The 27,289-nt window shown below is 33.8% G+C and overlaps 3 protein-coding genes across 3 annotated transcripts; 1 reads left to right on the top strand and 2 right to left on the bottom strand.

The window, feature by feature from the left end:
- The first annotated feature begins 1,308 nt into the window (after positions 1-1,308).
- Positions 1,309-14,772, top strand: LOC105322023 (uncharacterized). Its single transcript, XM_034472321.2, has 11 exons — positions 1,309-1,357; positions 6,517-6,583; positions 9,151-10,427; positions 10,576-10,675; positions 11,577-11,627; positions 12,048-12,224; positions 12,839-13,009; positions 13,131-13,298; positions 13,473-13,669; positions 14,140-14,299; positions 14,634-14,772. Exons 2-11 carry the CDS (start codon positions 6,535-6,537, stop codon positions 14,708-14,710), a joined length of 2,427 nt encoding a protein of 808 aa, XP_034328212.2. The 5' UTR covers positions 1,309-1,357; positions 6,517-6,534; the 3' UTR covers positions 14,711-14,772.
- Positions 14,773-14,779: 7 nt separating this feature from the next.
- Positions 14,780-18,863, bottom strand: LOC105331805 (mannan endo-1,4-beta-mannosidase). Its single transcript, XM_011434137.4, has 6 exons — positions 18,738-18,863; positions 17,150-17,329; positions 16,141-16,567; positions 15,700-15,853; positions 15,473-15,550; positions 14,780-15,084 (listed from the first exon to the last, which is right to left on the bottom strand). The coding sequence occupies exons 1-6, from the start codon at positions 18,781-18,783 to the stop codon at positions 14,833-14,835; spliced, it is 1,137 nt and encodes a 378-aa protein (XP_011432439.3). The 5' UTR covers positions 18,784-18,863; the 3' UTR covers positions 14,780-14,832.
- A 5,810-nt stretch (positions 18,864-24,673) lies between these two features.
- LOC105331847 (uncharacterized) lies at positions 24,674-27,035 on the bottom strand. Its single transcript, XM_011434215.4, has 4 exons — positions 26,909-27,035; positions 26,405-26,607; positions 25,293-25,394; positions 24,674-25,096 (listed from the first exon to the last, which is right to left on the bottom strand). Exons 1-4 carry the CDS (start codon positions 26,919-26,921, stop codon positions 24,764-24,766), a joined length of 651 nt encoding a protein of 216 aa, XP_011432517.2. The 5' UTR covers positions 26,922-27,035; the 3' UTR covers positions 24,674-24,763.
- Between the last annotated feature and the right edge of the window lie 254 nt (positions 27,036-27,289).

The raw sequence follows: 27,289 nt of genomic DNA, 5'->3' as shown, positions 1-27,289 counted from the left end.
ACTATAAGAACTTAACAACAATGACTTAAACTCCTAAAAAAAGCATGTACTCCAACAACAACAAAAATTCTTATAAATTAATGCCTCCTGTATAAACCAGCATACTTTCTGGGGCAACTTTATGCCAGTTGTACGCACAGAGACTTTCGTTAACTTGTCAAATGAAAACAGGTACATGTCAACATGTAAAGCTTTTTACACTCATACTACACAAATCACTTACAAAATAATATTGTTACGACCTTTATGAGATCCCAACATACAACTTTTCCAGCGACATCCATATCAAAATCCTAACAGTTTTTGAGTTATTAAGCAAAAACTTTTAGGGGCTATCGGCCCTCAATTTTAGGGGCCAGCCCTTTTTTATTGGTGTCAAATGAAAGCCCTTGATATTCTGCACAAATTTTATTCTACATGTCTTAACAAAATATTTTTCGTTAAAAAGATATAAAGGAAAATATGTCTGAATTTTTGCAGTTTTTGGAATCCGGTTTTTTGACCCCCTACCTTTTCCTTAATAAGGAACGTAATCCAAAAACAAAAACCGATGTATACAACTTCAATGTCTTTGTTATTCAAATTCGTTGGATTCCCATTCCCTGCTATCATAGTCTCGGAGCCTTTGTCTGGAAACCAAAGGCCCTAAAATTTTTTAAAAGGGAATAACTCATTAACGGAAAGGGAATTCTAACTTTTATGAATTGATGAAGATAGTGTTTTGTAAAGTCCATTAGCCCTGAAAATTTGAGCAAAAACTGTTCAGAAATGAGCACGATATGAAGCCTCAAAGTTCGCGTCTAGGAAGAAAAAAAAAAAAGAAAAAAAAGAATAATCTTAACCCGCACAATAATAGAAAGGTCTTCCGTTGGAAACGGAAGACCTTAAATATACAATTTTTAGAATTGTTTCGATTACTAATACATAGTTTGAAATCTGTCTTTAAATATTACACAACATGATTCATATGGGGTTTCTCTAAATTCTTGCCTGAAAAGTCTAATTAAAATTCATATTATAAAAAAGTGCGTAATTTAAATACAGACTAGAAACTAATTGCCACGCAAGATAAGTTGATATTAAAATAAATGATAATCGATAAAATCAACTCCCGTCAGTACTTCAGTACTTTGATTTTATTTGTTGGCTGTTCTTATAAAGACCAATGTTCACTGGGTCAGGGGGATTTAGATCAATCCCCGTCTTATGCACATGCATATTACTGATCGTGTCAATAGATTAAAATTCAAAAACGGAATTAATCTTTTAAAAACCTTTGCCAAGTTTCATTATATCGATCAAAATCTAATTTTGTTAAAGTTTCTGACAATCGAGCGTGTTTGGTACAGAGTAGTAGGTAGGTCAAAATTTGTTCAATACGTTCCCGATACACATTCATTTTTTTATTCATTTTGAACCAGAGGGAAGAAAAATGAAATGTCATATAAAAATTCTAAATTATTTGATAATGTTTATCTAATGCAATTTCAATATACGACAGTTACTAGTATATTGCATAGAAATGTGTTAAGGTGGAATAACACTCCTGGGAAAAGTCACTCAAATTAACAGTATTTTTTTTATTATGATGATAAATAGACTGTACATATGTTAAATAAGCGAAAATTTTGTAGTTTGGGGATGAAAAAATGAATATCTAAAAATTACAATTCACTAAGTATAACAACAAATGTCCCTGCTGGATTCGAGATGTACGGATCACAAGCCCGACACTTTATCCACTCGGCTATGTAGTAAGTTACACATTACTGTCGATAAAACGAACGTCGTTTCGATCAGAGGTCAGTCATGTTGTGATGATGTCTTATTCCACCTTAATGTGAAATAGATCGGACTATCACAGCATTTCCAGATTCTTAAAAAATTTTATTTTTAAAGTAAATCTATAGCCAAATACAAACATTAGAAAGCAAAACAAATGAAATTGGTTTGTTTTGAGTTTATAAAGAATTAAAAAAAAAAAGACACAAAAAAAATTATTAAATGGAAAATATGGAAATACTTCAATAGAGTAAAAAAAATGTGATGAATTGGAGTTGAGTTTGTTTTAAAATGGGGACAGAAAATTCAAGGATAGAAATAATTAAGAAAATGATTTTTAAATTCAGAAATTCCTTTATTCAATTTCTAACTCAACAGAAAAAATACTTCGTAACTTTGGATATCCTTAACTAAAATTACGATGGATAATTTAAGTTGTTCCATTCAAATCCAAAATTACGAATACAATAAACCTCAAACTTATATATTCAATAACACGGCATTTTGTCTGGTATGCACATTATCAATAAGAAAGCTAATTCCCACTCAAGAAGGAGGGTTGCCAGACGTTATTTGATAAGACTGCTTGAAACGTTTAATAAGATGTGAAGCATTATTATGAAACATACGTACTTTTGGTCCGTTTAAAAAAAAAAAGAACACTTCGCCTGAGAGGGAAATATTGTCGATTTTTTTAAAGAAGGATGAACTATTTTTTTTATTACATTATTGCCAAATTCAGAAAATGAAAAACCATCTATTGTATGTTATAGACCTCTGATTGTAATGTTATTTTTCACTTTCATAAAAGTAGGTTAATGACCTACTTTTTGAGTTAATGGCCATTGAATATTTTTTGAAAAATTCAGAAAAATCCTTAAAAAATTTACACTATTATTGAAATTGTAAAAAAAAATTACAAAAAATAAAACACTTTAAAAAATGAATTACAGTTTATGAATGGTAGTGGCACTAAATAGGTATAAGCATTAATATTTCAGCAACAATTTTAAAAAATATTTCAGTCCGAATTTCCTCTATCAGTTTTCAAATCCCTATCCTAATTTAATCCAATTTTACAAAAAATTAATGATGATCATGCAAAAACATTTATAGTATTGCACTACTTATATTGACCTTATTTTGTCGGCATAAAATTTATATGAGGTCAATGATCAAAATTTTGAGAAATGGAATCTTTTTATCGTTTTAAGCATTTTTCAATATTTTTGCAATAAGTGCCATACAATAATTTTAATGAATAAGTGAGTAAAAAACAACAGAAAATATGAAAAATTATATAGACTTATATATAAAATCTTAACTTTTTATATTAGAGTAACAAAATTTGCAAAATTTAGTCCGAATTTCTTCTGTTTGGCTAAAAGTCTATTTTTGTTTGAGCTTAATTCCATATTAAAGTAAAAATATCGAATGTTTTGTCAATAATAATTCATTTCATAAATGCTTTGTTTGTTTAAAACAAATTTTACTCATAACATTTAACTTTATAACAATCCGAATTTGAGAACTTAAACTCTTGAGTAAACATTAGCCTTAAACGCCTGACAAATCTTGTTGATTTCAAAGAGCAGTTGCTGTGTGGCCAGCATGGAAACAGACAGGCCTACGTCACGCTGTTTGACACAACTACCCAAAGTCCAAGCTCTTGTTAAAATGGTTCTAATTAACAGCCTTATAGAAACCGAGAGGACTGAAATCTACACAACCCAGTTCTAGTCAGTTTATCTATCGGTCGAAACTTTCAGCAACCAATTGCAATAATCAAGATGATGTCAGACTCCGATTCCTATATAAAACGACTTTGCTATTTCTTTTAAAACCGTTTTAACAAGACCTTGGACTTTCGGGAGGGTGTAACTATCTTTTTCTTTCGTCAAAACAAGTTAAAAATGACGCTTGCTTCAAGTGAAATATACATTGATTGTGTATAGTCTTAGCTCGAAAGCCAGACGAATCTTGTTAATTTCAAAGAGCCATGCCTGAGTGACCAGCAATGAAATAGACAGGCCTACGTCACATTGCTGTTTGACACAACTACCTCAAGTCCAAGCTCTTGTTAAAATGGTTCTATCTAGTGTACTGATTTGTATCTTTCTTTCTGCAATGTCGCTACCTTCATACCCACAGGTCCTGTATCATTTAAACAATAAAATGCGTTCTTTGGTGATTCATTCGGGATATGCAGAAAAAAACAATGATCGCTACCTTCATAACCCGCATTGATCATCAAAGAAAGCATTTTATTGTTTATATTAACATTTTTTTTAGCAAATTAATAAACTGGTTATGAAAAGTAAGTAAAATTCACTAAATTACTGTTAATGTACATAAGTACGATAGCTAAAAGAAACAGCAAAATCGTTTCATGTGAGACTTTGAGTCAGACATCATCATGGTTACTAGTATTTCGTGCTGTCCTTGATTTTTCTTAGGTCGCTGTAGGATTCGACCAATCGATAAACAGGCCTATGCGTGTCAATTTCAATCCTGTCAGTTTCTTGTCAGTTTCAGCGGTAGAAGATTTCAAGCAATCGATAAACGGGGCGTGTAGATTTCAGTCTGGCTGTTTCTATAGAGCTATTAATTAACTATAAGTTTCTGTAAGAAATAGAGGGAATAATGCTTGGTAGATGTAAATTCATCAAAATATTATTCGTCTTATAAAGTGAATATTCAGTTAAATAAAAACTCCATTATAGAAAATGAAATAAGTTAAGAAAATATTTTGTTGCAGAATTTTTTTTCTAAAAAAAAATCATTTTTCTGTCGTTAGTACATGTATGCTTATAATATTGTCCTAAGCTTGGCATCGTTGTATACAATGCAGACTTACAACAAACTACATTGAAGCGTTTAATAGGCACTTTCTACGTAATGTTTTGACTGACCTTTGTCCAATCAGATCGTAGAAGGCGGAGTTGAGACATAACCGCTCGTGACTTAATTTGAGAGATAGAGAGAGAGAGAGTTAACTGGTGAATGGAGTAAATTATAGATGACGCAAATGAGCGAACTATCTACCAACAATAGTTATCCTATCAAGTGACAAATCACGGTCTAGTATATCTTTGTATAAAAACTTTCTTCATGGTTACTCAGTGTGAAACATTCTTTACCTTAGTACGAATTTGTCCGCCATTGTTTTACTTTTCCAATAAGCATCCGCCTGCGTTGCCTTTCCTTTACACTACATCTAAATTCATCATGTTCATAAGTGATCATTCGTTCGCATTTCAAAATATTTAATGTCCGTATCCTCGGACTCCATGCTAGGAAATTTAGTTGGTTAGCTACGTCATTCTTATCCATGTACATGTTTTCGACTTCGCGCGGCCAAAGAAATTTTCACAATCGTTCTTTAAAACGCTTTAAAGTTATACCAATATAGGATATACATGTAATTTTTATATACAGACCTTAATTAATTTGTTTGCAAGTTTATAACTAATGATTATCATTCATCGGTACCACTTATAATTTACTCAACTCACTTCCTCGATCTCGCTCTCTCTCTCTTCTCTCTCTCTCTCTCATTCAAGTCACGAGCGGCAATGTCTTGACTCCGCCAAGCTACGATTTGATTGGACAAAGGTCAGTCAAAACATTACGTAGAAATTTTTCTGGAGGAAGTGCCTATTAAACGCTTCAATGTAGTTTGCTGTAAGGTGGTATGGGACATATCCATGTTGTGACGTACTATTTATCGAAATAAACGATAAAATCAAATGTAATTCTATAAATAGTTACTTTCCCAAAATTGTCATCTAATAGCGTAGCGCAGTGGGTTAGAGGGTCCACTCAACCGCACTGAGAATCTGTAAGTCTTGAGTTCGAATCCCGCTTAAACTAAAATTTTAGCTTAAAATTCACTTATTAATGACAGGTCTTAAAATTACACCATCATTCCATGCTTTCAATTTTATTTTCTGATTTTGAAATGCCGCTAAAAGATTTGTTTATAATCTCATTGTATGATTAAAATTGAATGCCAGAATACATAGTATAAACTGCATTTAACAAGTGCAGAAAGATCACCTGATTGAATTTTGCGTCATAAAACTTCGGCAAAGAAACTAATACCAGGAGAGCTGTACCCCCAGTTATCGTGAAAGGGTCTATTTTAATTTTTCTGCTTATTGATTTTAAATGGATTTTTTAATCCTTTTTTTCAAGTACAAGTTTGTATTTGATAAAGACGATGACCCCCCCCCCCCCCCCCCCCGCGCGCTAACATTCTTGCCAAAGACAAAGAAATATATTAATTAAAGTTGTAGAACTTGTTTATCAATCGTAGAAAAATACATAAAGTTCTTTCATTTTTACACAGAAAGACAAATTAACCCACGTTTTAGATATTGATAGAATATTTTACAAATATCTTAAAACTCTTTTGATCGCAGCAAACTGAATGTTAAACATAGTGACCATCTATTATATATATATATATATATATATATATATATATATATATATATATATATATATATATATATATATATATATATATATAGAGGTAGAGCTAAATATTATTCGATTTATTTTGGTGTCAGTATAGCTCGTCCTCTACACCAAAACAAACAAGAGAACCATATTTGTCGTAAATGAAAGCGTTTCTATTAAATACGGCACAGTGAAAAATTGTAGGGTTAAACGTGACTGTTGGTTCTGTTTATATACATGTATATAATGTTTTAAATCGTCTGTTTGTAGAAAAGAGGCCGGTCAGTGATGCTTCATTGGATCGTTGGTGTGGCGTCTGTCTGCATGCTGGTACTAGGTGAGGGGATCTTCTGGCAGCTAGCGTCGTTCCACTCACCACCCCCATCTTTAATGTATCGCATAGCCCCCTATTTATTTTCTACCAAATAATATATCCCTTTATATCTCTCTGAACAAGCTATCGTTTTCTCTTGTTTTTAAAGCTATACACGCTATAATTTGCGTCAATTTTGAATAAAGGGGAAAATGTATGTGTTCGATTACTGATAAAAGTTACCTTTATTCTGTTAATTATAATGCTCAATTCGATCACGTAACAAATATATCAAATATTAAACAATAAAAAATATTTATTTTCCTGCCAGGAAAGTAATGCCTCCTCGTGAATATCAATCTATCACGTGATATCGACAGCTAAATTTAGCCTATCATACCAAAACTGGTGAAGGGTCAACATCTTCATAATTGTGATAGTTTCACAAAGGAAAGGATATTTTCAGTAAAGCATAAATTTGTCCGATATACGAGTACAAACAAAAGAAAAAAATACAAGCCTGTGAGTAGATATGAATACTTCCTTTAAAAAAATGACGTAGACCTGTGTTTTTCCCATGTGTGCTATTTATAGATCCTATAAGTGTTAATGCAGAAGTAAGGGTATCGTGAATGGCAAGCGTATTTTACTCATTATATACATGTATGTATTTCAAATTAACAACTGTTAAGCATATTAAAAATCAAGTTGGATATTTAATTAGGCAAACAATAACGACCACCTAGTTCTCCGCAGACATGCGCAATGAGGTCGGTTTGCTCTTCCTTCATCAATATTCATGAAAAGGTATATTTTCCTGACAGGAAAATAAACAATTAAAAATCTATATCTTTGTAACGAGATGGAATTCACCCTTGTAATTTACAGATTAAGGATAACTTTTATAAGTAGACAAACACATGCGTTTTCACTGTCATTCAAAATTGACGCAAATTATAGCGTGTATAGCTTTAAAGGCTCTCTCTTTCATTCTATCTCTCTCTCTCTCACTCTATTCAAAGAATTAATTAAAGAAGATATAGTAACTTGTTTTTATTTAAGTACTTGTCTATTATAAAAAAGTATTTGTTTTCAAATCATTATGCATTTAATCCGTGAAAGAAAAGTTTTTAAAAGCTCGCTTCCAATCAATCAAAATAACGCAAAAAACACGATAAAATTTGTATCTTAAAGGTATATACATGTATGTGGCGCATTTTTTTATGCTAAGAAATATTTGATTGATTTATTTATTTAAATAAGTTATATAAAGATTTATCTTCACAATAAATTACGCAGATTATATCATTCGGGTTAAAAAGATATAAAAATAAATTTGAAAAAATTATTATTATTATGGAGTCGATAATAAATCAGGCATTTGAATAAACCCCGCCTTAAATCGGTCACGTGATACCACGCTCAGTCTATCACAACAACAATGGCGACGACGAGAAAGATAGATATACCGTTAAATTTGACAGATTTGGCAAAGAACAAAAAAAAAGAGACAGAATGACAAGGATATGAACTAAGGGAAGATTGTCATTGGAGGCCATGTAGAATGATGGAATAGAAATTGAAGCCGAATTAAATTTAAGTTTTTATCATGAAGTTGTAGGTGCCGTATATCTGGTCAGGTTCATCATGTTCATACGTAATTCATGTGTTCCATGTCTTTACTTTATAAGTTATAAACCAAAAGTAGATGAATTTTTTAATAAAGAATAAATAAACACTTTCAGTACATGCATCCCTCAGGGAGAGGGGGTATTCACTCATTTTACCGTGTCGTTGATGCTAAAATCGTGTTTCATCTTTATTACACATTTTTGATTTAAAGAGGCACTCGCGATTCATAGAATTTATAACAAATACATAGATATAATAATAAATATGTCATAATTCTGCTTGTCTAGAAATAAGAGATTTATTAATCCAAGTTTATTAGGTAGGTCAATGATTTAGAACTCATTGTTCAAGTATCAAATTTTAACCGGCGGAGTAATCTCCAAAGTGTGTGAACTTTTGACATATTGAATAGTTTATTGCAGTAGGTTTAAACTTGTGAACTGCTTGATAATTTGCACCCCGATTTCAAATTTTTATTTTTATTACGAGAAATACTCTTTAATGCACCGACTCTATGTAGTAAATTAAAGACTTGTCAATAGAGTTAAAAACAAACTCTCATTTGATCATAAAAGCCCCATTATTGGGTTCATTACCTCTAGCTGATCCCGGTTTTCCCCTAAATGAAGTGTCATTGGCATCTTCACTCAATTATTTAGACTAAAATACATGAGCTGTAGGGTGGATAATGTCGTACTGTTAACAGGTATTGAAGAGATTTTTCCAACGTGCCGACAGCCTTGGGATCTTGATTGTTTATATATCATCAGGAGCCGATCTTTAGATATATTGTTTTAACACTTCTTTTTAACCGCGCTCAACAAAAAAGTAAGCTTGGCTACACCTCATTCAACCAGTTTTTAGAAAAAAGCAAACTGATATAATTAGTATATGAGGAACCTGAAACACGCAAAGGACCGATACATTAAAACAAAGGTAATACTTTGTGTGTATTGTAGGTGCACCCGACAACCGAGGTACCAAATTTGTCATCGGGTTTATGGAAAATTATGCCACCAGCTACAATCTAGAAATATTTGTAACAACGTACAAAGCCGGTACGGTCACTGTGTCTGTGACGTCACCAAAATGGACGAGTCCTTCCATCAGCCAATCATTTACCGTGGCTGCTGGAACTGTAAAGCAGGTATTCGTCAGCAACAGCCTGAGAATGGCGGGATCCGGAAAAAGTAGCAAAGGAATCCTCGTCACAGGTTCTGATGAAATCGTAGTCTATGGTTTGAACAAGGAGGCAAACTCAAACGATGGCTTCCTGGCACTTCCGGTCGACGTTTTGAGTACGACGTATTACATTGTAACGTACTGGCCTTCCACCTATAAAACGGAATTACTGGTGGTCGGTATTTATGACAGTACGACAGTAACGGTGCAGTTTGGTCCAAACTCCGGGTTAAACGTCACTTACAGCGGTCAAAATTACTACCAGAACGACAAGATTTCTTCTACTCTACACTCGTACCAGACATGGCAAATTCAGGCCCCGGGAGACATGACGGGTTCCAAAATTACAGCGAACAAAGCCATTTCCGTCTTTAGTGGCAACGTTCTCACCAAAATCGCCACAGGGTCAAGGGATCACATTGTCGAACATCACGTGCCGGTAGATAAATGGGGGAAGTCTTTTGCAACGGTGCCCATTCCAGGTCGAACCATTGGGGACTACTTTCGGTTTGTGGCCAGCGATTACAACACAACGGTGTCCGTAGTCGGCCTGAACAATGGTCAGTCTTTTACAGAGACTTTTGTATTGTCTGTCGCTGGTACTTGGATCCAGAAAGAGTACAGTTCTAAGTTCTATTCTCTCATCACTGCAACAAAGCCGATATACGTGATGCAGTTCTCCAAAAGCCAAGCCTGCTCGTCCTGCACAGTCGCTGACCCGGCCATGATTATCATTCCACCGATTGAACAGTATGCTTCTGACTACGTGTTCACAACACCGAAAAAGTCGGCAGGGTCTTTCACTAACTATTTCATGTTTGTGGTGAAAGCATCGGAAAAAACAGGGATTCGAGTCAACGGCGCCTCTGTCTCGCCCACTTATAACAACTATCCCGGCGGGCAGTATGTGGGCGGCTTTATTTCCTTGCCCGAGGGCACGCACGAAATCCGGCACACTTCCCCCAATGTCGTGTTTCTGGGCGCCTTGTATGGACGAGCGAGCTACGAATCTTACGGATTTCCAACAGGAATGAGAATGGCCTCGATTAATACAGTAGGTTTAATTTAAGGAGGCGGGGGGGGGGGGGGCAAATTATTCGTCAGGTCAATCTGAAATTTTCAATTTTGATAATTGTTGATAATTGATATTTTTGAAATTTTGGCCATGTTTTGAAAAACACAAGCATGTGCTTTTCTTTCAGCCGTGTACTGTTTCTACAATGGCCGTTGGAGATGGAATAGACAACGACTGCGATGGGAAGATAGACGAAGAACTCTGCACTTTAGCGAATAATTACGCCGGTAAAATGTTCAGAAGTACCTGCAATTAATTAAAACAATGAGAAACTGAAGAATATTTGCGGTATACGGCATGAATGCCAATAATAAATGTAATGAAGTAATAATAAAGTAATGAAACATGTTTTTCCTTCCCTTCCTCAATAACAGAATTACGAAAGACGAATAGGGCCACTTAAAAAAATATTTTTATCTCGTAATTACGAGAAAAAAATCTCGCTATTACGAGTTAATAATCTCGTTATAACGAGTTAATTATCTCGTTATTACGAGAAAAGATCTCGTAATTACGAGAAAAGATCTCGTTATTACGAGAAAAGATCTCGGTATTACGAGATAATTATCTCGCTATTACGAGAAAAGATATCGTAATTAAGAAAAAAGAGAGACTCGTAATAACGAGAAAATTATCTCGTAATAACGAGATCTTTTCTCGTCATAACGAGATAATTATCTAAAAATAACGAGATCTTTTCTCGTTATAACGAGATCTTTTCTCGTAATAACGAGATAATTAACTCGTAATAACGAGATCTTTTCTCGTAATAACGAGATAATTAACTCGTAATAACGAGATCTTTTCTCGTAATTACGAGATAAAAATATTTTTTTATGTGGCCCTATTCGGCTTTCGTACAGAAAATTAGTACCGTGTGGTAATCTTGCACTTAGAATTTCGTAGGTAGTTGGTCTGAGACTTAACACATAAAAAAAGAAATTAAATGAGCTGGTTACAAAATTGGTTATTCTTGAACAAAATCTCATGAAACTATAGATGTAAATTCAGTACCGTTATCAAATACGGCAATGACATATTTTTCTTGAGTCAAGGTGTTAACGAGGTATATGATTTTTAAACTAAAATCATTTTTTACTGATCTTTGATTATTTTTTACACTTTTAGATGATGATGGTGACGGGGTTGCAGATGAAGACTGCGCCAAACCTTATCCAAGTATGCTTTTCTCAATATAAAACTAAAAGCAAACAAAATTATGTTTGTTTCATTTGTTCAATAACCTGCCAACCCAATCTTTTTATCAATGAGGAAATAGTTTTAAAATTGACTCTGTTGCCGAAAAATCTTATCCAATTTCTTTCATTCAATTTTCTTGTACTGCTTGTTCATTTTATAAATTTATTAAAACTTAAAACAGAAAACCAAAAAAAAGACCAAAACACAAATAAAAATATATTTAAACCAATACTCCCACTCGTACAAAATAAGGTAAGAAATGATAAAAAAAAATCCACAAAAGAAGAAAAAGGAGAAATTTACCAGCCTTTACCTATCTAACCTATCAAAATTCTTAGACGACTGGAAACGTATATATGTTTTTCTTTGGCCTCTTACATTCATTCATATTCAACACAGTTGACGGAGTGTGGACTGCATGGGAAAGATGGGGCCCTTGCGCATGTGCAGGAGGTGGAGGATCGCGCACGCGCAGACGCATGTGCGACAACCCGGCTCCACAGTATGACGGAAAGAATTGCGCAGGATCGGATGTGGAGACTGATACAACATGTTCGCCTTCTGCCGGGTGTCGGTGTAAGTATTTGTAGAGTTTTACCACGTTGTTACTTTGGAAGTTTTCACGTGTTATTGCTAATTTCGTTATAAAAGAGGAAGTACCTCGCTTTGAGGGATATTATTCTTGTTGGATTAATAACAGCTCTACTCGTGGGCATTTTCCAAATACACTAGTTCGTCCTGTATGGTGGCTGGAAATCCAAAGAAAGGAGATATAAGTATAATAATTGTTATCAGATCTTTTATTTCGGATGGCGTCGATGGAAGTGACCAAGCCAAATTTTATTTTTAAATAAACATTTGTGAGAAGACAGTATGACTGCAAACAGAAATGCTAAAGTTTTGGTACAATAAATGACTTAAAACCACTCTTCCCCTCACCATTATCCCCCAACGAACGATCATACATGTACACAGGACAAAAATAATTAGAATATGTATCTACCTCAATTTTGTGTATGTACATATTTAAAAATAATATTTTAGTAAAGTGTATTGTATTGAAATCTTCATACCAGACGTGTGATCAAATGAACATGTTACAAACGTATATCTACTTCGGATCCAATTCATACAACAATGATCTTGCAAAACGGTAAATAGCACTAAAATTTCTCTCATCATTGCTATAGTAAACGGTAACTGGGCGCTTTGGGGTTCCTGGACTTCCTGCTCGGTAACTTGTGGGTCGGGGACCCAAAGCCGAACCCGAACCTGTACCGATCCAGCCCCAGCTAATGGAGGCAGCACCTGTTCCGGTAATAGTACTGCGTCCCAGGCATGTAATACTCAGAACTGTCCAAGTAAGTAACCACGTGACTTTGATATAGGAATCAGATACTATGTTAATCAAAAAGAAATTCCTGAAAATTGTGCTTTATGTTTTCCATGATCTTTTTGTTAATTCATCGCTGTTGCTTTTAGTTGATGGGGATTGGACTGCATGGTCACAGTTTAGCAGCTGTTTTTACATCTGTGGAAGCAGTCAATCAAATCGCTCGCGCACTTGTACGAACCCGAGCCCTCAATATGGAGGAAAGACTTGCAGTGGAGATGCCAGTGAATCCCAATCATGCACAGGGACTTGTGCTAGTAGGATTTTAGTATTTTTATTACATTTTTTAACGGTATTCAAAGTCTTTGTCAATTTTCAGTTGAAAAAAAGATTAGATACATGTATATTCAAAGAGAATCGATTCATTATCTGCTAAATGTTGAAAAGGTATTCAGTTTCAATAAAAATCTGTTTTGAATTATTTTAAATAGAGGACGGAAATTGGAATTCTTGGAGTATCTGGAGCCCCTGTACCAAGACCTGTGGTTCGGGGGTGAGAGCCCGTAACAGGGACTGTAATAACCCAGTCCCCAGTAACGGGGGTAAGGGGTGTGCAGGGGACCCCTCAGACTTCCAGACATGTAACCCCACGGATTGCCCTACTGTCGCTCCTGGAACATACGTTCAGGTGTGTTCTATATAAATAACTCTAGACTTGTTTATCCGTGTCTGTACTATATGCTAGACAATTAGTGAAATGTAATACAAGCATTATATTAAAATTAGAACTCCATCATAAATATTTGTATAGCGTATCTTGAGGATCAAATTTAAAATTTTTAAGTTAAATTGATTTTAAGAATGCGATTGAGCATTGTTTAATAAATGAAATGGAAGGAATGTACAGTACGTGTAAAAATGATTGTCAATATGAACAGAAGATCTAGATATTGTAATACATGTATCAACTTTATTGATGTATCGGTACCCTCATTCACTTGTATTCTTCTTCTTCTTATTTCTTTAATTAAAATAACCTGCAATTTCTATAATAAGAAGACGGTGTGTATTGTGGATTTCGAAGGATTCTTTGAAATGAATTCATGAACATAGTGTAAAACCATCAGTGATCATAATGGTAAACGTTGTATTTGACAGACCTGCCCCACGGGATGGTTTTCCTGTCAGTCCGGCGCTATGTCCTGTGTTGCAATGACCATGAAGTGCGACTGTCAAGATGACTGTGATGACGGAAGTGACGAATCAGTCACGTGGGCAAGCTGTCTGGCCAATACGACCTCATGTAGCCATGCTCCAGGTAAAAATATAATACGAAAAGCTTTTCTGTTGTAAATCAATACCTATTCATATTGTATATACTGTAGAATTATTTTTATTCGTGGGTAGCCAAACTTTTCCTGGTTTGTGAGGACGTTATTTCGTTGGTAGAGAAATCGGGATAATTTTACTTTAAAAATGAACAAATGCTTGTAAGTTACGCTCGTGTAGATGTAAATTCGTGGGCAAGGGTCCTTACGGAAGCCACGAACATTAGTCCCCCACGAACACCAATGATTCTACAGTATCCCGTTTTAATATGTAAGTATGTAATGTACATGTTAATGCCTTTATATTTCGTACTTTATTTTCAGAGTTTGGAGCAAACACGGTACACTTTATTCTACCTCTTCTGATTTCCTTTTTCTGCATCCTTCTGTATTCAGTTTGAATCGGCGAAGACAAAGTTCCAATGGAATCACTTTAAAATCAATAACATTCGTTGCATGTAAACAATCTGTTATCATTATTTGAATAAAAAGCATTTATTTTCTACAGTTTATATACATTTCTTCAGATAGTTAGGTTTATAAGTCCGCCATTGTTCTGGTCATTCTTTCCCCTAAGGGACCTCATTCCTCTCTGCTGCGTCGGGAAGTCGTCTGTATCACTTCCGTCCGCGTTTGCGTGCCAGGACCACGCCCCCGCGTAACCATGGTAATATGCATAAGTAAACAGCTCTTCGATAGAATGATGTCCTCCCCGTACTTGATTGAATTCAGCAATAATCAAAGGTTTGCCGAGACCATACTGATTTTTGTTGTGCTAAAATGAAAATTTACGATATCACAAAATGTGGAGAAAAAAATGATTACAGCAAAGCACATTTTCATCATGTGTATGCAAGGATAAAAAAAAATTTGTTTTGCAATAATGAAAAAGGAACGAGGATAGCCTGCCAAACAGTTTTTAAAGAGAAAATTACTCAATTTTATATCGAGTACTCGATTTATTATCTATAATACAAGTTATACAATATATAGAAATCTATATTTGTACCTTTTTACTTAAAGCCAACACTCAGTTCTTATGATCTTATGAAATATTCAAAAACAACAACAAAGAATAATTGAATAAATACACTCAATAACTTAAAAGTTCGGGTTAGAATGGGTAGTTGGTTTTATTAAAACTAATAGAATTGGTCACTTACTTTGAATGGTGAATAGGAGTCGTACTGGTGAGTATTTTTGTTGTCATATGTATGTGTGGAATAGAAGTTCAATGTTCCCTGTTAGTTGACAAAAATAACAATAACGTGTCACAACTTATTCGTAAAGTTGAACATCAACAACTTTATGCTGTACCTTGTAAATAATGCCAAAATGGTCCTAAAAGTTTTTAGATTTTAAAATGAAATTGAAATTGCCACAACATTACTGCATTGTCGTGTCCGGCGCGGATAAGACAGTGGTCGCTGTAAAGGTTCTTCATTCCGTTCATGTTTGTATTACTTTTCGGGTTCCAGGAACCGGCCGTTACCAGGGCCTGGGGGTCAGTTTTACGTATAGCAGCCGCCTGCCAGTTAATAAATCTGTACACACGGTAAAACAAGATGTGAGCGTTGTAGTAACGCAAGTTGAAAAAAAAATACGCATTTTTGAAGATTTTTTTTCAACGTGCGTTTTTTTTTGGACTAAGTTAACTCACTCTGAAAGTTATTTTACAAAACCAAAAAACTCTTTTACTTTTTGATTAATATTCTGAATGCATCTAATACACATCAACGCTGTTTTTACTCTTAAATACAAACGAACTATTGTCTTTTCTTAAACCTTATAATCGACTACAATTATTTTACAAATATATTATCGTAACAACCTCAGAAGATCCTGAGCCGAGTGTATGTGACCTTTCCATCCAGCTCCAGAAGGAGCCAAGAACGTGGTGTCAAAGCAGGGCTCACTGCTGTGCAAATTTGGGTTGAGGACTCCTTCCATTTCATTGATGATATCCCAGCCTGCCAATGCTGGCTGGTCTTTCAAAGCCTTCACCATTGGGATTAGAGCGTGGTTGATGTAGGTGTGGAGTTTCCCAGTATCCTTGATCAGCCCCTCCAGTCTCCAGTTGGTGCTTCCCCTTTCTGCCCCGTTCCACAGACACAGGAAAATAAACACTTGATGGTTTCTGGCGTATTGCAGGTACTCTGTCAGCTCGTGAATTAACGAGTTACTCGAGTCTGTTCCTGTCACGTGACCATGGTTGTCAAAATGCGGAGAAGTTTGTCCTTCAACGTGCACCCAGACACCTTAAAACAAAAACCTTATGTCAGCATAAATATTGAAAGTGACTGCACAATATGATATATGAAAAGTATATCAAACAAGAAGCATTTATCTCTTCAAGATTGACCGAAGTCCCACGCATGTAAGAACGCCTTTACATATTTTTTGTCGAAATTGTGTCTTATTGTAAAAAAGGGTGTTGCAGAAGGTCAGGATTATTGCATAATCGCGAGAAAGGACCTTAATATACCCGTAACGTATGAAGAATCGTGAATATCTGAATATAGATACAGATACGTAGATAACTAAATTTACATAGCGGGTGTGCTCTGTATAAAGGCAATATTTTTTTTATCGAACACGGCCACCGCCAATCGATCTTTATAGAGAGAATCAGGAAGGTGAACATGTTTACATAAAATTAACCTTGTTTTGAAGAAGGAATTTTTCACAACAATGAGGATTCCTTTTTTAAAAAGCATCAAATCCGTCTTAACGATTTAACTGTATGTGAGTACAGACATCACTATATTTATGGATATTTATTTTTTTACTTTTGTTCAACTTGTTTGATTTATTTGTACAAGGTAGTATTCTGTACATACGGATAGAGTTCCCGCCATTGTTTTTGACGTCATTGACGACCGACTGGAACTTGCTTCGTCTGTACTGGTATTGGTTATTCCCCCAGTCGTAGCCATACGACACCCAGGCCTGGTTTACGCCATTGAAAAATACCCTCTGGCCGTTGTAGTAAAAATGGTCACCCTGAATATAAAGTCTGCCTGGAAATAAACATCTGTATGTTATAAAGCAATTTGCATTAAACTAAAATACATCTAACCTGATGCTAAAATATAAGATTGCTTTCAGTAGAAAAACTGGCACCACAAACATCAAAGAAGTGTTTTTATCATTAACACTGAAAACCATTGTTTATTTTTTTTTTATTTCCTTTCTCTATCAGTATTTGGGATCGTCATGTTTTAGCTCACATGAGCTATAAATTCAGGTGAGTATTTCTGATCATCAGGTGCTCGTTCTTCCGTCTATTGTTATCTATTAATTCATCTTTAAACTAACAGAGATCGAATGATGAGTTCGAAGAATATATTTTGGAACATTGAACATGTTGTAAGTTTTTGAAGCAGATCACTTCAAAGTTACTTTGATCCATATCTTAAACAAGTTTAGTTATGCATAGACGGTTTATCGGAGAAATCAGCTGAATATGAATCTTTTCTAAATGTTGAACCAGATAAAGGTCTTATTCTGGAGAATCTTAAAGTTCTTCTTTAGTATCTTGGCTTTCACAAAATTTACCCAGAGAAAGGAAAAATCAGCTGAAGGTTTTCGTTCCTTCTAACGGGTAGGTTATAAAATGAAACATTAAAAATGATGTTTTCAAAAACCACTTGGTTATAATGACATTTTACCAGAAATGTTGCATAATGTAAAATTTAAATTGTTAAAAAAGTGACTTCCAAAGATTAATTAGTTTCAAAGAGAAGTTGAAAAAGGAATATATAGTATTTGAGAAAAAAAATTTCAAAAATTATCTTCTTTTCACGATCAACGACACTATTACGTGTGATTTTTAAAAAAAAAATCATAATGAAATTTACATTTCCTTGGTGTCGCTGATCAGGTTGCGAATTGAATAGAATTTGGAAAATGTTTGATTATTTTAATTAAAGAATCCTTATATATCCTAAAATCAGACAAGATGCCGAGTTTTACATACTAGTGTAGGAATACACAGTGAGAGTCATACGATAGTTTTGTAGGTTCACGAGACCACAGAAGAGATATCGACAAAAAACAATAAAATTCTTCTCAAGGACGACGATATTACAATTTGTTATTGGAATCTCATACCAATTACTTTGCATTATTATTTTTTATAAAAATTATGTAATATTGTTGTTGGGCTTAACAACCAAACTTCAAATAAAATTAAAATGCTTTCTGATGCAAAAAAAGATTAAATTTGTTTTGATTTAGCATACCCACGTTAACATGAGAGATCGAGTAACAAGGCCTAAGATAAGAAAATATGTAAAAATATAGAAGAATCGACTTTAAACCTGTTACTTGGTTATATAACGGTGAGGATGATGGATAAGATGATGATGGATGTTTTATGTTACTAGATTTGTCACGTCCAATGTATTACAATTTCATAATACTCACCATTTACGCAGACAGCAGCGACCAACAGAAGAAAGGACACCAGCATATCTGTGGCAACTTATTTGTACCTGTAGCATGCAAGGTTTAGTTATTCGAAGGTGTCGAGAAAAGGTGCCCTAAATGCGTTTAATTCACTAAGAGAAAAAATCAGTAGCATTGAACAGCCCCTGCCTCGTTACTACAGCAGGCACGTAGCATCGTTTTTGAAAGTGGGGGGGCCAGACCCATCCAAAAAATCTTGACAAGCAAAAAAAAAAAAAAAAAAAAAAAGGAAATTTAAAGTTTCCAAAAATCTTCAAAATCCTAATCCGTAGGGGGGGGGGGGGGGGGGGGGGGGGGGGGGGAGTAGACTCAACTATACTTTCAAAAAAATTTCTTCCCTACCATAATTTTTTTCCATCCAAATCATGAAATTTCTAATCCGTGGGGGGGGGGGGGGGACTTGAATTTGACTACTCATATCCTTATTCTCATATCAATTTTTTACAAACTTCCAAAAAAGTGGGGGGGCCAACTCCATTATAATTCATTTTTTTATATGTAAATTTTAAAAAATTTGTTGCTGCGAGAAAAAGTGGGGGGGCCAGGCCCCCCCTGGCCCCCCCTGATGCTACGTGCCTGTACAGTTAAGTTGCATCTAACATCCTTCTACATTTGATAAGCGTTACAACGGAATTGGTTGATTCATTAAAGAAGTTTAAAACTCTCTCATCCAAAACGATGTTGACAACTTGCGTTTTTACTTGGGAAATGAGACGTTCTTTTAAAGTTCAAGACGGCTAAGCCTAGTTTGTTCTCTTAAATGCCCTTTCCTTTGATCACAACACCAGTGAAAAAGCCCTACTGAACTTAATAGGATGAATTTCATGATGCAACAGACAATCGTATCATTAATTGGCCTATTCATGACATATCATATCCAAAATAAGATTGCTTTGTTGAGGAACCAAATTTTATGAGCTAAAAGGGTTTCATGTCTCTAACGTGCGGAGAGAGGTGTATGTAATTCTGTTATTTCTATAATATTCAAAAATAAAATATTATTTGGTCAACAATTTTTATAAAAGTACGACAACGACGATTGCCAATTTTCCAATTGTGCAAGTCCAAGGCATAAATGCTTGACCGTACCCAAAATTAAACTTATTCTAGATATTATTATGATAAAGCCGTATACCAAATTTCATTTCAATATGTGCATCCTCTGCTAAGAAAATGAACGGAAACTGCAAATAATTGGAGGTTTTTTTACGTTCAAGGGGCACAACTCTATCGAAAATTGTTCGATCGTACCCAAAATTAAATTTGACCTAGATATTATTATGATAAACCTCTATACAAAATTTCATTTCAATATGTGCATCTTACGTGGAGAAAATGAACGGAAACTGTTGGTGGACCGACCGACAGACAGACCGACAGCAGCAAAGCAATATGCCCTCCCTTCTTCGAAAGGGGGCATAAAAAATAAATATGAGGCAATACATCCATAGCTTCATTCATAATTTATGACTGTTTTCTGATTCGATCAAAGATCTTATCCAAAGAGCCAATAGCGGATTGTGCATTTCCACTGATCAATGACTCATTATTTATTTATTACTACAGTATTCCTCATCTTTTCTGTACAACTCTGATAGCATCCTAACTTAATGTTTAAACAAAGAAGGCTAAAATTAAATTGCATAATTATATGAATAAAAATTTGGAGTTACATGTCGAAGAATGTGTTCGTATGTTTCTATCTACATACCTGCTATAAGATAGTGATATGGCCTCTGTACATATGGTCGATAAAGAAAGGTTATTTCCGATATATCTCACCTGTAAATCCAGTTCAAGTTAGTGATAAGCGGGTCTGTTGATGTAACATGACATGATATTTCGCCCTTTATTTCCAGTGTCAATGCCAAAAGCATAACTGGTCTATTTTAGTACCTACTAGACTTGTTATCATTTTACAGCATATCTGGTATGTCAAACTCCTCTTCTTGTACAAGGATTTCAAATGATCATCAACATTTTTCTTAAAAATACAAAATATTAGTAGAAATTGCAGTTCAATGAATATTTAATTTCAAGGATAAACTTAACAACGAAATCAACGAAAATTAGTATTCAACGAATATTGATGAAACCACAGTATGGCCATAGCTCATTGGATATAGTATCGGGATAATGGACCAAAGGTCAGGAGTTCGAATCCGCCTAGAGCTTTTGTTCAAATTGACTTAACGAAATCTTTGTAAAAGATAAGTTAAGTCCAAAATTGCATTTTTTCGCCAATTTGACTTATATACATGCATCTTATGTATCATGTTTTTTCATCATAACCAAGTGATTTCCTACTGATTTGAGAAACTAATTCAAAAAGTGGTGAGCAACCTTAACCATTAAATCCACCTAAAATCTTAAGATATGATTTGTTTAGCTCTTAACTCCTATTTCGTAAAGAAGAAAAAATCCATATTATAGCATTTAATTGGTAAGTGTATTACATATATGAATTCTATAACATAAAACGCAATCGTGTTTATCTGGAAAAAAAAAATTCAAGGACGTCAAGCAATATGTATTATTTTGAAATCGCATTCATTCCCCCCTCCCATTATTACAAGAAATTTAGAAATAGGCTTGTATTAGAAGCAGCAGCAATTTTTTTTAATAAGGCGTATCTTTACGTAACTTTGAAAGACTATTCATAGGCCTCTTTTTTTTAACTATGTTGTATATGTTTAGCTAAAAGTGCTTTTATTTTCATACTCTAGGGATATAGTAATATGACCTTTACATAGATCAGGATTAAATAATTAATCCACGACGCCTGAGCTACAAAACCATGTTTACTGTCCAGACAGTTTTCTTCTACGCCTTAAAATTGACGTTTAAGAGTTTTGGTTTTAAGTCGTAATGCTACATTTATTTTCTCCTTCATTTCTCCAACGTAAGGATTAGAAATCCCAAGGCATGAATGATGTAACAAGACGTATCTTTTGGAAGGATAAAACGTGCTTTTCTTTTGAGCCATGAAATATTTATTTTAAACAGTCCCCATTGAAACTTCATTAGTTAGATTTTCCTTCCTGTTCATGTCGAAAATTAAATTATGTTTAATATATTTGTGTTTTTCGCCTTCCTTAAAAGTGTTTAGCTAGCTCTTCAGACATATTTTGCTTGCCTGTACAGGATGACAAGAGGAATCCTTTCTTTTTATATTAAAGACACCATACGAGACGTTTCTCAGATTTCCATGAAAATGTATGCTTTTTTATTTCTATCCAAACCTGTTGATGGCAAAAAAATTCAGAATACATTACCAGATTATTATTTGGAGTTATAATAGCTTGAATTTTCCTTATTTAAGCGTGTGAAAAGCATTGAAAGCAATTTTTAGACGGGGTCACGTGACCCCGTCTTTTAGTTTACTGTCATCCGAAGTCTCAAACCGGAAGGCACGCGTAGAACACATGAATTGAGTCTACGCGTAAGAAAATGGTGCAGAAACTTTTCATGCATATCAGTAAAAATATATATCATAAAAACACGCATTAAATTTTTTTTAAGTCCTCTACATGTATGTATAAACCAAATTATGTAAAGAAAATAATCAAATAGCTTAATTGATCAAAATATTCTTGTTCGGTTCAATAGTTGTAGTGATTTGTGGAATGAGTTACGTAACTGAATGCACAACGCCGTCGACAAATCAGTTGGTGGACGAGCTCATTGATCAATGAAAGAGGATGAAGGTTGACTCGGAAGTTCCGAAAGGCAATGTGCCATATTTGAAAAGTTGTGAATTTTATTTTAACAATCTATCACCTGAAAAATGCCGAACTTCATGCGCGAGCCGAGGTTAAAATCTGGACGGGTTATACACAGATGTCTTACATATTAAATTCATTGGCTTCCAGTCTATTTGCGGTATGACTGCTGTTCATCTCTAAATTTTGTACATAGAAAATAAAAACAAGTCTGAATTTGCCTTTTCATTAATTAACTATGAAGTTAATTAAACTGAATTTAAATTTTGAACAATGCATTGTTAGCAAAATCTATTAGATTATACATTTTGGGTGACCAATAGATCAAATAATATATACAATGTTATTGATTGAAGAACCAAGTTAAATGTTAATGTTCATGTTTTCCGGCTCAGTTGGAATATAATAATCATATATAATCATTTATTTTTTTTTAATGTTATGAGACATAAGTTTACACTTTTTTCTACACTTTATAACGGACAAAACCAGTCATATTCATGATTTAAAAGAATTTTTTTCATCAATATCTTAATGTCTCTCATCAGAAACTAAGCCGATCTTTCTCCCATCGGTATATATCTGGCACTAATATTAGACCTATGAATTCAGAGATAATGCATGGTTGTTACGTTGTAAACTTTTTATTTACCGTGTGGTAGTACATGTAAAGCAATAGTACTTATCTCAATTTTTAAGAAGATAAAAACTACAAGTTTTTATCGTAGTTTTAAAATCTGATTTACAAATCCTTTATTGTAGCCCTTCGAAAAAATTGAAATTAAATCGCTTTCGAAATTAATTTCATTTTTTCAAGACACGCATGAAAATGTGCGCTCAATAGACGAGAGTGTATTGAAAGAACACATGCAGATCCCTTAAATGACAATGTCCTAAAACATTTGTTAATTTTGCTGTAAATAACGTTAACTTTGCATACATTAGAAATTTTAAACTCAAATAATTCTGAATTATTAGCTAAAATTAACAATTTACAATTATCATACAATAATTTTTGCTTTAGCAATTGTCAGTAAAACCAACTGACTTATCTCTGTTCATTTATCAATTAATGTCTTAAATATTCTGTTGCTTTATTTTTAACGAAATATATAACTGTCAATCAGGAAAGGTCTACCCCAAATCATGACGCGATTCATCACTTTTGGTCTCCATTTTCTAGTTTTATCGATTTGAAAACCAGTTGATTGAATTCGGAGTATGATTTTTAATGAAAGGAACAGTTGCATCGTATTTCGTGTAGATGATGCACGAGTTTACACAAAAAGTAGTAAGTGGCGAACGAATTTATTTTTACCTATTAATTTAATATGGATTGCGCCGCAAGAAAATCGTGACAGATAAGTCGGTCTAAAAAATCAAAATGGCTACCGTGGTGAACTTTCTTATTGTTATACTACTTGGAATAATCTTATTGTAAAAAGAAATATTTCTAACGTCTGGTGCCTGTGTTTGTTATCGGTATGCAATGTTAACTTTGTTCGGTAATTCAGCAGTTTGAGAGTTTTCGGAGTTTTCATAAACTTTGTAACAGATCCGTCCGACTTGTAGATTTTCCCTTGGATCACAAAATTAAATAAATCTAATAATTTAAATTATCTACATAAATATACGTGTAGTTGTTTTGATTTCCCCGGTTAGTTGTAGTTTTTAAAATTTTTCCCTGGGGTCTTATTTTACATAAAATACCGTTGTGTCAATTTTCTACATTTATGAAGAACAGTCCCGGCTGGGATTGAGTAAAATTTAGACAAATTATCAGCTAACTGCAAAAAGCCGAATTTTAACATACTAGGTTGAAACAACTAATTCAGACTCATAATTTTTAGAACATATTCGTGGAAAATGTGGACAATTATAAATTCAAACTTTCAAGACCCCGTCTTTCAGTACTCTCAGTACTTTGATTTTTATTGAAACCATATATCCAAAAAGGAAAGTATAATATAAGATGAACTACAATTTTCATACTGTGAAAAAATGAAAATTAATGGAAGATAAGTATCGTCATACCTGAAGAATTATTTATATTAAATTTTCATAATAATTGACCCTATTTAATTCGTACAAGAAATGTGTTGGTTTTGTGTTGAAAGATAAAAAAAAAAACCTTATGTAAGAATATATGCAAAATTTTATTTAAAACAACTCTCATAAGTAATGTCAAAGTCCAATAAGCACCGATGATGTTGTTTTGGTTATCACATATTTTCAATGAGCATTGAAGTCATTTTTTATAAATCACATGTCTCTATATCTGTTGTCGAGAAGAGATACTATATGTTGCATATCCCGTGCCACCAAATAGTGATAAAGATGGCGACTGGCGGCGGACATCTCCTTGTACGCCTCCGGAACAATCGAAGGAGTTTCTAATGGAGGGATAACACCGTTACGATTAACTAAAATACTGTAAAATTCGCAAATGAGATTTTCAAGAACACTATAAAGTCCATTAACAAATGAGATGTATAACTGCCGGTCGGAATCTTTCTCAATGAGATACATGTGTTCCACAAAAGGCCAGACTGTGAGTAGAATATGGTAGTCTTTGAGAAGTTGTTCGTCCACGTCCTTCGAAGTAGTAAAAGCAAAATATAAATTTTATATTATAAAATATTGAAATATTTTATATTATAATATACATTATAAAATATAAGTTTTTATAATAAATTTGTCAACCTTCATGACTTGCTTTTAAATCATGTGAAACGTTGAGAAATATTACAGTTGTACTTTAGTCATTTAGAAATGCTAATCATATACTCACTCCCTCTGCAGGTTGTAAATCAAGATCAGGGAAACCATCTAAACTCTCCGATGATGTTACCGCCTCGAGCAAATGTTGGTCACCCCTCAATCCCCTCTCATTCTACAGAAATTAATTGAAACACTGTCTTATCTTTGTGGATGTTTAAGCTTTTTAATAAAACAGAGAAAGTCTTGCATTTCTTATTATGTTAAAGGATAAAATGTCGTGAAATTGACTGTTTTCCGAAACCGAAACCATTTTGTTACACATTTCTTAACATCAATCATCAACATTTATTATCATTTAAAATATTTTTTTTCATTTGAGATTGGTTTCTTATTTTTATGTGAAACATTGAGGTTGTGAAAAGGAAGATTTTAAATTGTAAAATATGATATAAAAGTGCTGTTAAACACTTTTAATGTATGTCAAGGGAACTCCAGGAGACATTAAGACAACGTCAGTACCTTAAAGGACTGAAACTTATGACTTTAAGTTGGTTAAATACAACAAGAAAGAATAGAATCTGAGCAGTATTGAGACAACTGCCAAGAACTTTTCAAAGACTAATAGTGGACATCTGGATATTCTTAGGTATTACCTGAACGTTTACAATTGCAAGTTAGAAAAACAACAAAATGAATTCATGGTAACGGTGTTTTTTAAGTAAACGTTAACGTACAGATATATAAAAGGAGTGAAAAATTCTACTAGTATTAAGCCTAAGAATGAAATGTTAAACTTTTCTTTTCTAAATAAAAAATTCTTAAACTGAAATCCTAATACGAAAATCTTATAGATTAAAATTATAGAGAAAAGTATTCCATTGTTGGAAAAAAATTACAACTTATAAAATAATCAATATAATACTGTATTCTTGGTTATTTTCGCCCCTGTGCTTTTCGCTATTCTTCACTTGCAAACGTTTTCGCCACGTCTTAAATTCACCCGGACAAAGTTGGGTTTAAAGAGAGATAATTTGAGCCATTGAAAATCGACCAGGCTTTAAATCGCCCGTTGAACGAGTGTTAGAGGGGCGAAAATAAAACGGGGGCGAATATTTCCCTTTATACAGTAGACCACTTATGATTCAGTTGAAATGACTTTCCGTAATAAATAGAAGTACTTACAAGGATACTGATAAATTCTCCTAAATTTCTGATGAAAAGTTGAAATTTCTGTAGCAGGCGAGGTATTGATTCTGTCAGAGTCTCCGAAGATGCTATTTGAAAAACATTACTTCTTTCATTACTACCAGCGCACATGTTGATTGGCACACAATTCGTGTTAAATATATTTATAATCATGAAAACGCCAACAAAGTAGGGGAAATCTGCAAAAAAAGAAAAAAAAAGAAATAGTTTTAAATCATGATATAATTACAAATAATTTAACTCTTTATATTTTTATGATACACGATGGCACAACACAAAAATCTTTTTTTAAGAATATGTTTAATTCCAATGATTTTGAAAGAAAATGTTTAAGAATTTGTTTTTAGAAGAATGAATTCTAACTGGATAAGAAACATATTTTCATTTCTATGAATTTCAAAGCAATACTTATTTTTCTAAAAATACTAATGTTTCAAAAGGTTCACCTTTCCTTTGCAGGAATACATCTACTGTACATACCTATCGATTTCATCTTTCAGGAAGACAATCTCTAGCTAAAGACTGCTTTGCTCTGACAACTGACCAATTTGTTCTTCTCTTATATCCTGCATAAGCTCACACCCCCATTCTCCCAGGTGGCGTTCCTACAGACAACCGTCTACATTTCATTTCATTGCTTTTCCATCCTACATCCATTCTTCCTATCAAGTTTCCACCCATTTTGTTTCTTCTGCCCTGTAGAAAAAAAGAATTCAATTTTGAAGTCCAAATATACAAGTAATAATCCCCTATCAGTCAGTTGTATTTTGAAGAAAAAAAACTGCATTAATATTTTAACTCCTTAGGGACACAATAACAAGAGTTTTATGATCATATCAAACTTTTTACAAGGGGGTGAAC

The sequence above is a fragment of the Magallana gigas genome, chromosome 8 (genome assembly GCF_963853765.1).
Source record: "Magallana gigas chromosome 8, xbMagGiga1.1, whole genome shotgun sequence".
Lineage (NCBI taxonomy): Eukaryota > Metazoa > Mollusca > Bivalvia > Ostreida > Ostreidae > Magallana > Magallana gigas.
Note: the sequence above shows the minus strand (reverse complement) of the source record. Positions and strands in the feature narration are given on the sequence as shown.

Coding starts and splice junctions, on each gene's coding strand:
- LOC105322023 (XM_034472321.2), top strand. CDS start 6,535: ATGCTTCATTGGATCGTTGGTGTGGCGTCTGTCTGCATGCTGGTACTA. Junction 11,628..12,047: donor CTGCGCCAAACCTTATCCAA/GTATGCTTTTCT, acceptor TATTCAACACAG/TTGACGGAGTGTGGACTGCA. Junction 13,299..13,472: donor ATGCACAGGGACTTGTGCTA/GTAGGATTTTAG, acceptor TATTTTAAATAG/AGGACGGAAATTGGAATTCT.
- LOC105331847 (XM_011434215.4), bottom strand. Junction 25,395..26,404: donor GAGAATTTATCAGTATCCTT/GTAAGTACTTCT, acceptor TAATTTCTGTAG/AATGAGAGGGGATTGAGGGG. Junction 25,097..25,292: donor ATTTACAACCTGCAGAGGGA/GTGAGTATATGA, acceptor ACTACTTCGAAG/GACGTGGACGAACAACTTCT.
- LOC105331805 (XM_011434137.4), bottom strand. CDS start 18,783: ATGCTGGTGTCCTTTCTTCTGTTGGTCGCTGCTGTCTGCGTAAATG. Junction 17,330..18,737: donor CGCTGCTGTCTGCGTAAATG/GTGAGTATTATG, acceptor GTTTATTTCCAG/GCAGACTTTATATTCAGGGT. Junction 16,568..17,149: donor CAATGGCGGGAACTCTATCC/GTATGTACAGAA, acceptor TTTTGTTTTAAG/GTGTCTGGGTGCACGTTGAA.